At 31.4% G+C, this 13,436-nt stretch overlaps 1 protein-coding gene across 1 annotated transcript; it reads right to left on the minus strand.

Annotated features, from left to right (window-relative positions):
* Positions 1–5,563: 5,563 nt before the first annotated feature.
* Positions 5,564–7,964, minus strand: LOC124919297 (protein SHORT-ROOT-like). The gene is made up of 2 exons (XM_047459520.1): positions 6,490–7,964; positions 5,564–6,411 (listed from the first exon to the last, which is right to left on the minus strand). The coding sequence occupies exons 1-2, from the start codon at positions 7,511–7,513 to the stop codon at positions 5,894–5,896; spliced, it is 1,542 nt and encodes a 513-aa protein (XP_047315476.1). The 5' UTR covers positions 7,514–7,964; the 3' UTR covers positions 5,564–5,893.
* Between the last annotated feature and the right edge of the window lie 5,472 nt (positions 7,965–13,436).

Consider the following 13,436-nt stretch of genomic DNA (forward strand, 5'->3'; position numbering starts at 1 on the left):
TAGCCTAGAACCGACACCTTCAACCGAAGTTTCTAACCCTAGGATCGATGTTTCTAACCCTAGGACCGATGTTTCTAATCTTAAGACTGAACCCTAACTTGACCTAGGCCCGGTAAACCTAATTCTAACCTTAAACTTAGGACCTTAACTAAGATCGAGCCTTCTCTTGACCCTAGACCTAAGACTCTAACCTAAGAATTAGAACCTTAGCCCGAGTCTGGGACCGAGCTTCTCGAGCCCGACTGAGCCTAGATGGGTCTAAACGGACCCAAGCCCTAGGATTTTGAACATAAGGCCTGTTTGGTTCCACTTTTCAAAATCCAAAATTATTTTTATAATTTTGGGAACTTCCCTCAATTTTTAAATGGTTTCCCGAGGTCATAAAATAAAATATTTTGGGAATGTCTCCCCAAAACAAATATTTTCAGCTAAGACCCCATTTGAATTTATTTTTAAAATCTAATACCTTCCTCTGACGACGTTTTCAGGTTTTGTTAACTTTATACTAGCGCAACAGGTACACACCCTTTTTAATAATTTTGTATAATTATTTACCCCATCTAAACCTAACATTGTTTAGAACCCCTGGACTACTAAAATGGAATAAAATGTTATAAATAAATCTTTAAAATAGCCAGAATCTTTGAAAAATAAAAATGTCCTTAGGCGGCGCGGAGGACATAGCGCGTAAACCATTTCCCGGGCGTAACAAAAATTCGAACCCCTTATAGAAACTCTAGTATAAATACATTTAAACACGTATCATTTTATTGATTTTCATAAAATCACTTGGAAACTCTTGATTTTCAAATAAATAATCTTTTAAATTAGTTATGTTTAATTAATTAAAACCGGGTTCTAGTTAAATTGTTATTTAGCCCCTAGATTATTATTAAAATTTGAACAAATAATTAATTGTTTTTACATAATTAATATCTACCGCTCTATGTATTTTCAAAATCTTTTAAAAACTAAATGTTTCATTTTAAAAGAAGCCTGAAACGCAAATCAAGGTTGAAATCATTGACCTCAAGCCATATTGTCACGTGTCCACAAGACACGTGTTAAGCTATGAAGGAACCAAGAGGACCTAATCCTAGAGGAGTTAGTAAAGCTGAGAGGGGGGACGATGAAGTTCTATAACCTATCACACTCGACGTCCTTACAAGTTTATTTAATTGAAGTTAATTTTTGTTAGAAATGATTTAGAGTTGCCTATAAGAATAATATCGTTCACGCATATTAAAAAGTATGCGGTTATTTGAGGCACATTATACGTGAAGAGAGTCGTGTCAAATTTCGATTATATGAAATCAAGAGATAGTAGAGCAGTTTGGAGAGTGCATACCAAGCACGAGGAAACTATTTAAGACCGTATATAACTTTTTGAAGTTTGCATATATGATTAGGAAAATTTGGATGGACAAATTGGGTGGTTGTGCCATGTAAACTTCTTCTTGTAGAGACCCATAAAAAATGCATTACTAATAACAGTTGATGAATGAACCATTGATAATAAAGACTAACACGAATAATAGTGGGTTTTTCCACGTGACTAAATGTTTCTTCATAATCAATACATTGTTATTGATGGAACCCTTTAGTCAAAAGATGTGATGTATGTCAATCAATAGACCCATCAACTTTATGCTTAAGTTTGAAAACTCATTTACATCTAACAAGATTATGAGATGGTGTATGAGGAATAAGAGACCATGTTTTGTTCTGAGTAAGAGCATTATATTCATTTATCATGGCTAGACGTTATTGCGGGTCCATATTAGCTTTAATAAAACACGTAGGTGTGATAGTAGAAGAAGTAGCAATGAGAGCTGAGGAGGACATGGATTGTGCTTTGTTGCATGTGATCATTTGATGAGTAGAAGATTTATGTGCATTAACTGTTGTGATAATTTATTGTGTTGAAGGAACGATAATAATAGTATAATAAGATGATATAGTGTTTGGTGATGTTGTGGAGGTCGATGAGGGTAATGGTGGAGACAATGAAGTGATGTGAGATAATAGAGGTGGTATTGATGAATTAAGTATAATTGTTATAAGAGAGTCTTATTATTTTCAGGTGATTTAGATAAGTGCACAAGGTCCTTACTTTTAAAAAGAAAAGTGAGTTCGTCAAAAGTGACATGTCGAAAGATAAATATTCGTTTAGACAAAATGTGAATATATTTATAACCTTTGTTAGATGAGTTGTAACCAAGGAAACCACATTCAGTAGTATGAAAATCGAGTTTGTGTTGATTGTACATTCGTGTGAGTGGATAGCAAGAATACCCAAATGTCTTCCAAAAATCATAGTCATGAGAAGAGTTAAATATAGTCTTGAATGATGATTGTTGATGTAATGTCGGAGTAGGAAGACAATTGATAAGATATGTGGTCATTTCAAAATCTTCACTCCAATAATGTAGTGGCATAGATGTAAGAGCCAATAAAGTGAGACTAGTTTCCATAATGTGAAGAATTTTTTGTTTAGCAAAACCGTTTTGCTCATTAGTATGTGGGCAAAATAAGTGATGTAAAATATCATGATGATCTGTTAATTATTCGAAATTTATATTTTCTCCTCCCTAGTCAATTTGCAATATTTTTATTTTACGACTAAACAAACTTTAACAAGTCGTAGAAATTTGATAAACATATTCAAAACATCAGACTTTTTCTTTAGCGGATATATCCATGTGAATTTACTAAAATCATCCACAAAATGTACGAAATAACAAAAACTAGTAGACGAAAATTCAGGAGCAAGTCCTTAAACATTCAATGCATTGGGTCTAAATGAGATATGGATGTAAATTTAGAAGCCAAAAAAGATAGTTATGTGCTTTCCCATATTGACATGATCTACACAAAATTAGTATTACTACCTAAAACTAGTAATTTAAAGTGTGATATAACTAAAGATGTAATAGCGCTAGAATGATGTTCAAGTCGTGAATGTCAAATTTGAGTCCGAGATCGAATACCAATAAACACTTGTTTATTAGAACATGTTGAAAACGAACTTTCAATAGGGTAAATGCAATAAAGTACGTCCTTGAGTAATCCCTTAAGAAGTACTGTCTTCGTATCTCGGTTTTTAATAAGACAAACATTCGGGTGAAGTTCAAAAAACATGTTATTATTAGATGAAAATATCACGACACTCATCAGATTTTTAGTAATATCTGAACGTGTAAGATATTATGTAAGATGAGAGGTTTTTGGTGATTTAAAATTTTAGTGGTACCTATAATATTATAAATATTTAGAGGCATACATTTTTCAACTTTAATAGTTTGAGTACATGTATAAGGAGCATGTACGTGTAGATTATTAAGATCAGAAGTAATATGGTCGGTAACACCCGAATCTGGACACCAAGTGGATTCTACAATAGTACGATGTAACTAACATTGTCGTAAGATTTATAAAATGATTAAAACAAGGGCACTCGAGAGCACTATGTCCCTTTACATTACATATTTGACAAGGTGGATTATAAAAATAACTTTCAGAGCGATGACCAATTTTATGACAAAAAATACATTGTGGACGATTATTGTCTCGATTCTGTCTTCGATTTTTTCCACCTCCATGCCCATAAATATAAACAACATTCACTGAAACGTCTGAGAGTGAAATATTTTAATAATGGAATTTTCTTTTTTAAAATATGAGTTGTTATTCATGATTTAAAAGGTTGTTTGTCATCTCATTAAACGATAGATTTTGTCTAGAAGTTAGAGCACATATCATTGACTCGAATTCGTCTCTAAGTCCGTTGAGTAGAGTTAGTTGCAGATCTTGATCAGACAGCATATTGTCTGGCAACGATAAGTACATCTGACATATTTCTGATATGTTGAATAAAGTTAAGAAGAGAATCGCTACATTTGTGTGCGTTTAGGAGTTGACTCCGTAATTAAAATAATTGTGCCTATATTGTTTCGTGTGTATACTCGTGCTCATGTCTATATTCGTCTCGTGTCCGTGTCGACTTGTGACCGTGTTACGATCGTATAAACTCATAATTGTGTCATTATCGTGTCGTCTTGTGCGTGTGTCGTGTCCAACCCACGACCTGAGTGAGATAATATCGTATTGTGTCGTTCCGTACTAATATTGTGTCGTTCCGTTCTAATATCGTGTTGAATTGTGTCAATTCGTGTTAATTAATTATTGGCGGAATTTAGTTTAAGGTGGAATTTAGTTTAAGGTCACAATTTGATCTAATAAATGGTTCTAAAGCCAAGAGTCTAAATGTATGAGAAACTTAAAAGAATCAGAATTGTAAAGAGTTCAAAAGACCGTACTTTTCTGATGATGGAATGGAGGAAAATATGCTTCACTATTTGTACAAATATCTGCAAAGTAATTGTCTAATATTTTATTTATATGATGATGAAGTAAAAATATATATGTATATATCAATATCATGACAGCATGGAGGCAACTAATTAAAAACCCTATACTACCAATAATTATATGTCTATTTGCCGTCCTGATATTCTCACCCACCAGATTATGACCCACTTTTTTTTTTTTATAATTTTATTCAATTTATTTTACATTAATTAATTAAATTCCTCTGGTGTCTAATCAGGTTCTAAAATTAACATCACAACTGCTTATCAGTCTTTTTAAAATATATTAAATTATAATAAACCTACCTAACACAATTACTTTATTTTTTTATAAATAAATTAACCTAACAATTACGTAATTTATGCATAAATTAAAAAGAAGTCTTTAAAATATTAACAACCCATTAAATCTATTTGGAATGTTTCTTATGTCAATTAATGTTTATTATCATATGATAAGTTTATCCAAATACTGATGGTATATGTTTTATAGATTTTAAACAACAAAATCTATGATACGTTTATTCAATGTTTTCTAAAAATAATATTGACATTTATGTCAAAAATTAAATTCTAGTGAGTTGTCTAAAAGGAGTTTGTGTTTAATTAAGTTTTAAAAACTAAAATTTTGTCATGATATTTTTTTGTTAAATAAAACCTTAAACTTGTCAAAATTAAAGTGATTTTTATTTTGTATAAATTTAATTATTTAGATTTTGTATACCATTCAAAATATTATATATGTTATGTATTTTTATTTCATTTTTATATTTAAAGTTTGTTTAATTGATCATAACATAATAAACTAATCATTTATCTTAGGTGGCTAATTCACGAAGTTCGTGTTTCTCGGGTTGAGCAATACTAACCTAAACAATGACATGTTTAGTAATTATGATAAAAAAAATATTTAAACCTGACTTGTTAATTTTTAATTGACTCAAACCTCCTATCTGGTTGATTTGACTAACTCGAACTCAATCCGATATAATTAATATTTCAGACTAAAATAACATTAACACAAAAAAATAATAAAGTTAAATCTCAAATTCATTTAAAAAAACGTTGCTTCTCAGAAGATCTCGGACTGAGTCTATTTACGAAAAAAGAAGCAAAGTGAACTTTGCCTTGAACGGACAAAATTTATTACAAAAGAAAAATTATAACAAAATTTGAATGAGACTTCCTGATTTCAACCCTAACTCAAACAGAGATTGTTGAACCTAGACATTTAATATCTTAGTGTAAAAAACCGTTTTTAGAGAGTTTTAAGAATTGATCAGTGACAAGTTTTGAAGATGTAAAACTAGGAAGTGGATTTATATATAAATAAATATATTAATAAGTCCTATATATAATTTTTAATAATAATAAAATTACTTTGAAAAAGCAAAGTATGCCCAATGCTCTCCCAGTTGGCCATTTTCCAATCAAAATCCACAAACCATACAAATTGTTTGGCACCTGTGGCCCACCACCATTGTCACCCTAAAAAAAATCAACTTTTCCCATCCTCAACTCAATCAAGGTTTCCACGCACTAGCCCAAACCACCGGCTGTTCCTTCCACGTCAAGAATATTCCGGCGGTGGCTCCGGCGCCTACACTACACTGATTCATTGACCATCCTTCTTTATATCTTCTCAACAAAGCTCTAACATCATCATTCACTTCATCACTAAATAAAACCGGTCCAAACCCACCACCATGAAACCTCCTCGACCACCCCTCCGCCGTCTCTCTCTGTTCAGTCGAATCAGATGGCTCACACGCAACCAGATCCACGATCGCACGTCCAGCAGCTCTCTCGAGCATCAATCTCTCGTTACTCGTCCTCGGAAAACTATCTTCTAATGTCTCGAAATAAACCCTAAACCATTTCAAGCATTCCTCGAAACCTTTTAGGAAACCATACCCGTCGATTCCTATTTCGAGATCGGCTTCCTCCTCAACCACAGTCACCACACGCGGATTCATGTTTCGAAACATGGAGAGGACAGTATCCCGACAGTTTCCAACCGACCGAACAGAATGCAACGTACCTACACTCAAGTCATACCAAAAAAAATAAAAATAAACACTTGTCATAAGCCATGATATGATTAACAACAACATCGTACCTATACAGTTAACAGCTAAGGCCTCGTCGTCTTTCAAATCAAGTTGACTTAAGTTCAATCCAGACAGATCTCCCGCGTGATATATTATGTTGAACTTAAACGGAACTCCCATTAGTCTAGCGAATTTCTCCAGCCGACTTCCGATTTCCTTCATAACCCTCTGAACTCCACCGCCGCCCCCGGAAGTTGAGACGACTGTCGTGATTCGTAAGTGAGGTGTGTCGTCGGTTCGAGTCGCGAGTGCTTCGAGTAGAGTTGGCCATTGAGTGCAATAAGTGTTGCTAATATCAACAATGTGAATCTTTGCTTCCCCTTCAACGGCTTCAATGATTGCACCATTACATGCTACGTGACCGAACGTGGTCCAAGGGCTGACCTCTTGAAACCTTAGAACCATTTTTCTAGTTGACTCGAAAGAGCAATTCTTCTCGGATGTAGATGACAACATTTTAAGAGTCCTATGGCCGGAATCTGTCATTCTTCCGAAAAGTGCTTGGAGAAAGTAGGACGCGAGTTTCTGATCCACGTCTCCGTAAGGAGAGCTTATCTCGTTTAACATCCATATGAGTTGTTGTAGGCGGCCGCTGTTCTTGTCAACCAAGGCACGCGCAGCCTCGAGAAGAACGTCGAAAGCCCATTTTCCGGTAGCGAGGGAAGAGGTGAAGTCGTTTGTGATATCGCAAGCGATCGGAGTTAGATTTTGCTGTTGGTGGTGGTGGTGGTGGTTGTTGTGGTTGTGGTTATAAGGGTTGTAGTAGTTAGTTTGTATGGAGGAGGAAGAAGAGAAGTCTTCTTCATCCATGAAAAGGTTGAAGCATTCTTGATCTTGATCTTGTTGTTGTTGTTGTTGATGATGTTGGAGATGATTAATGGAGATGGGATAGTTGTTGGATCTAGGAGAACTTGTTGAAGTTGTTCGACTTGTGGTTGTGAAAGAGGATGTCTGATCGGATTGTTGATGTTGTTGATGATGTTTGTGTTGTTGTTGTTGTTGGAGATTAACGAGTCTGAATAAGGTATCCATATTGTGTTTATTTTTTTAAGAGATGATGGAAATACAAACATGAAAAAGCCAAAGTAATAGTATACTAGAATTACTATTTCTCTAGTGAAATCGATGGAAATAGAATGGGGGTGTCGTTTGTGGGGTTTTAAGAGAAGAATCTGAAAGTTGGATTTTAGTTGGGCTGAGTGATGAAAACACTACTAGTAAGTACTACGGTAGACTCGAAAGAAGAAAGAAAGGAAGAAAGAGAGAGAAAGTAAAAAATAATGGCTATGGAAGTAGCAAAAACATTGCTTTTCTTTATGTTGGGTTGATAACTCCAGGAGGAGAGAGAGAGAGAAAGAGAGTCTTTCTCTGTCTTCTATGAAGGGAATGGGTGCCAGAAGAATTTCCTTTGTTTGTGTTCTTTTATTCTTTGTTTGGGAATTGGAGTTGTCTGACATTTTTGTATTTCTTTTATTTATATATTATTAATTTAGTTGTTAATTAAAATACTTAAAAAGCATCTTAAGACATATTTATTGGCATGCTTTGAGAAAACCCTAATATTATAATGTGTAGAATCGGCCGGCTGGTGATGGATGCCAAGATTAGTACCCGCCCCCCACTTATTATTTAATTATTTTATGTTTGAATTTAGTTATTTATACTTTATACTCACTTGGATGGGCTAAATCATATATATATAATGCATAGGAAATGAAATTGTGTTGTTTAGATTGGAGGATATAACCCACAAGATTTGTGTCGGGTCAATGGAAAACTCACAAATTGTGCACCAAATAGTATTTGAAAAGTCATGGTTATCAACTTCAACTTTAAATATTTGTAGAAAAAATCAAATTTAAGACATTTTTAACCCTTAAAAAAATATCTTAGTAAATTATTTGTTTATTCTTTAAAATTAGAATGAGTACCGTGTTTATAAATAAATAAATAAATAATAATAATAATTATCTAACCACTTTAAATAATTGATATATAAATAGATATAATATTCTCTCATAGTCTAGTTGTAATAAGAGGTGGATATTTCGTCTCTTTGAGAGTTACTAGGTTCGAGCTCGTTAGGAGGTAAATTATGTGTCATTAAATAATCAAGTGTGTTTACTGATTATGTGTTAACCCTTATAGTCATATTTTTATATAAATAAATTAGATATATAAATTTAATTAATAACTATTTATTTTTTCTAAGATAATTCATAACTATTTAATATATATATATATATATATATATATATATATATATATATATATATATATATATATATAAAAGAAAACAACCTTATATTAAAGTTGGTCATATATGTTGTCGATTCCCTAAATTTGTGTCTACTTTTCCGTATCAAATCCTTATCAAAAGGGCCTTTATTGCAATTGTTTCTATTATTTTTACTTTTTTATAACACATGAATAATTTTTCTTTCTAAAATAATTAAGAAGTTTGAATTATTTAAATTTTATCATCACATGTAAATTTTTTAATTTAAAATGTTAACCGGAACAAATTAATGATCAAACTTTAATTTAAGAATAATGAAATAGTATTACTTAATAAACTAAATGTCAGTGAATCGTGTATAAACTTTATAAAATAAAATAGTTATATATTATAAATAATAATATTACCAATTAAAATATTAAATTAGTATTTATATCGCTTTTAAATAAATTAATTTTTAATTATATATTAATAAATTTTAAGTATTTTTACTTAATTGAATTTTTTTAATTTCAGTCATATATAGGGTAACAATTTGGGTCAGTTTCAGGTTGTCAGATTTGGATTGGAAGATTAACGGGTTAAACGATACTTACTTGAATATGACATGTTTGATAATTAGGGTCAAAATCTATAACTTTTGTTTCTTTGTGATTGAACTAAACATGACTTGTTTGACCCGATTTACCTAACTCAACTCGAACTAAACTAATGTAATTAATTCAATTTTTTTCGATTTAGATTAAAATAATATTAACACAAAACAAAAATGAAACTAAATCACAAATCTATTTATAAATAATTTTACCAAAAAAAAGAGTGAGTGTATATAAAATAATAACACAAAACTCAACAAACAAAAATTTGTAAACAGATTATCGGGTCTACTTTGGGTCATTTCAGGTCGACTCAATTTTGACATGTTTACTAATTAGGTTAAAAAGGTCAATCCGATATTGACCTGAACAAAAAAAATTACATGACTCGAACCTGATTTTTGCGTATTCGATTCGGATCGTGTTCTCGTGTTATGTCTAAAATTGTCGGTCATAATATATAGATGAATTTTTAGTGGCATTTTATTAAAGTTTTAAAAATAAATAAATCAAAAAGAATTTTATTTATTTTGATAAATATATTTTTTTAATTGACATAAAAACACTATAATTTATATTTTTGAGATCACAATTAAAATTTTAAAATAAAAGTGAGTTTGATATGTAATTATTATAACAATTTGAACATATTTACATAAAAACACATATTCTACTAATGTTAAATATAAGTATATATTCTAACTTATATTGATTAATTTAAATATAAATGATTCTTGCCTACTAGATTAAAAATATCATACCAGAAGATGACTGTCTTCCAAAAATTTAAAATTTTATTCTTCCTATTATGAATTTTTTTTTTTTTTTTTTTGGTTATGAACTGTTTGTGTGTTTGTAAAATGATGTACTTAAAAGGCATATTGTGACATAATACTCGGTTTCAGATATGATTGAAAAGATAAAAAGAGTGCAGAAAATTGTCTAGTAATTAATAGAAAACACAATAAAGAAAAAGTAGTGGAGAAAGATATATATGTGTATAAAAAATGGTGAAGTTTTCTTTAGTGGGGGAGCAGGCGTGCTTGACCATCAAACAAAGATAAATAAAAAAGCTGCAAGCGTGCCACAAATTTCTCATTATCCAAGGGCCACTCGCCCCACAATTACATTATTATGTTCTTTGATCCTTAAAATCACATTTATACTAAGTTTTACCGACCAACAAACAGCTCAAACTACCCATATTTAATGGGGATTTAAACTTTAATCAAATTAAGACATATTTTTAATTTCTTTTTGATAGAATTATAAATTTATAAGTGACGTTTTTCATTAAATTTCATTTCAACACCATGCAAATCACAAGTTTAGTGAACTAACCAATATAATCTAAGTTGTCAAATGACTTGCAGTAATTCAACAAAATAAAAATAAAATAAAAAAATTCAATAAATCAACAAATAAAAAATAATAATCTATGAAAATTTACAAATCATGTGAAACTAAAATCAATGTTCATCATACAACTTTTTAGTGCTAAAATTATTCATAATTAAACTAATGTAGTAGCTTAGTTGATTAAATTCTATAGTAATGTTTATAATGGTCACTTTGCATTAGTTTGACATTCATGTGTTTACTTTTATTCTTTAATTTTAGTATTCTTTTTTTCTCCACTCTTCTTAAGTTTTAATTGTGTTAATTGTTTCTATGTTTATATAGTTGTTGATTTTCTTGAAGTAACTCTCATCTTGAAATACTATTTCCCTAATTTTATAATGAATCGATTTATTTTGTGGTTTCATAAGCTCATAGAGGTCTCATTCTCAAACACGTCAAACGCGTCCTCTCGCTCACAAGTTCAAATAGTGTGGTCGAGGGGCATCCTAAACCTCGAGTCAACTCTATGAATGAATTTCTACGCACCACTTCTCTGAGAATTAATGAGATAACTTTCAAGGTGACCTCGACCATTTTAGTAGATTATTCTATTTCGACATTCCACCGACAACACCGTGTCCCCAATGTATATAGTTTTTCATCCACCTCTTTAGGAGCCTCCTCAAATGGGGTAAATACAAAAAAAAAAAAGCCACAACCACCTCCTTCAATCACACTAATCACACATCAAGTGACCTCTGTGTATCAAGAGGTGTCCAAAATGGGGGAAAAGGTCGAGTTCAGTACTCACAAGAGCGTCAAGTCCACTTTCACCACCCCAAACCACTTGTAGACTAGGGTATTATTCAGTGGCAGGTTGCGCCATAGACACTAGTAGAATTACTAAATTTTTTATTAGTAACGACTCTATAACGTTGTTACTGATATATACATATTTGTAACGACTTTATATAACCGTTTCTATCAATAACGGCTCTTCCTTATAGTCGTTACTAATAACATGTTTTTTTCTTGGTAACGATTCATTGAATGCCCTTACAAATAGTCTTTAATTAAGCATCGGTAACGATTCTTTGAAAAACCGTTATAGATACTACTTCAATCGTTTTATTTTCCAAGAAATACTACTTCAATCGTTTTATTTTCCAAGAAATGGTATATGTAACGGTTCTTTTAATTCCCTTACAGATATAATATAATCATCTATAACGTTTTTTGAATGCTCTTACTTTAAGCATTTGTAACGGTTCTTTAAAGAACCGTTACAAATATCACTTTAGTCGTCATTTTCCAAGAAATGGTATTTGTAACGGTTTTTTGAATGCCTTTACAGATATTATTTAACCATCTGTAACGGTTCTTTGAATGCTCTTACCAATAGTCTTTAAGTATTTGTAACGGTTTTTTAAAAAATCGTTACAGATACCACTTCAGTCTCATTTTCTAAGAAAGGGTATTTGCAAAAGTTCTTTGAATGTCTTTACATATTATATAACCATCTGTAATGGTTATTTGAATGCCCTTACAAATAGTTTTAAGCGTCTGTCATAGTTCTTTGAAAAGCTATTATGAGCATCTATAACGTTTCACGACAGAATCGTTACTGATACTTCATTTAACCTGAGAGCAAATTCAATTTTCTTCCTTTCTTCATTCCTTCTTTCTTTCTTCTCCGCTCACGTCCTGCCGATGTCATCATCGTTGCCGATTGAAGTTGCTAACGTCGTTGTCCTTTCAATTGAAGTTGTCGCTGCCCTGTCGATTGAAGTTCCCGTCGTCGCTGCCCTGTCGATTGTCGCTGCCGCTGGACCCTTTCGTCTGACATCATCCATTTGCAGGTTAGTCCTTCAAAATTTGAGTTTATTTGAATTTGTTAGATTATGATATGTTATAGGTTAGATTATTGAATTTTATATCAGGTTAGATTATTTGAATTTTAGATTATTGGATTATTAAATTATTTAGAATATTAAATTATTTGAATGTTAGATTATTGAAATTTAAGTTAAATTATTAAATTATTAGAATGTTAGATTATCATATGGAAATGCTACTAATCTCATAATTAAGTTTATATTCTCCAAATTTCGTGTTCTATTGGCAGTTACTTTTGTGTAGGTCTCCGTCTACCTTTCATGATCTTTTGTAGATCATATATTGAACTTGGATGATGAAACTTATGCAAGGGAGTACAATTGATATTCTAGTTAACTAAATATATAGCAGTTTTCTTGATAATCATGAATGAGCCTGGCTTGAAAATGTAAAAAGTGTGAATTAAAAAGTTATTTCAATAGACATATTTTCACACTCAACATTCATGTGGTAACTTGTCTGAAAGTTAGGTCTTGAATTTTTAATCACCGTGATTCTTTTAACAAGTCAAAGAAGGTGAGATAACGAATCTTAAAGTGCTTGTTATTATGATTCCCTATGATTCACCAATTAAGAAATATTAATCCTTAAACATGTTCTGTTTATAATTTTTGACCTATTGTTCTAATTGTTGAGGTGAAAATGGTTCAGGAGCTAGGACATGTCATGTTCTTAGAAATTAGAAATGAGTTTAATATTTGCATTCTTATTGAATATGATTATTTGACTTGGTTTAGTTTCAGAATTTCTAATACCTTACACACAATTATAGTTTGTCTTATTCCTTGTTTCTTTTCACACCATAGATATAAGATTTATGCTAACATGATTGTTTGTCTATAATGACACACTTATATTTCTTGGATGTTCTATTTTGACTATT

Source organism: Impatiens glandulifera, chromosome 1 (assembly GCF_907164915.1).
Source record: "Impatiens glandulifera chromosome 1, dImpGla2.1, whole genome shotgun sequence".
NCBI lineage: Eukaryota > Viridiplantae > Streptophyta > Magnoliopsida > Ericales > Balsaminaceae > Impatiens > Impatiens glandulifera.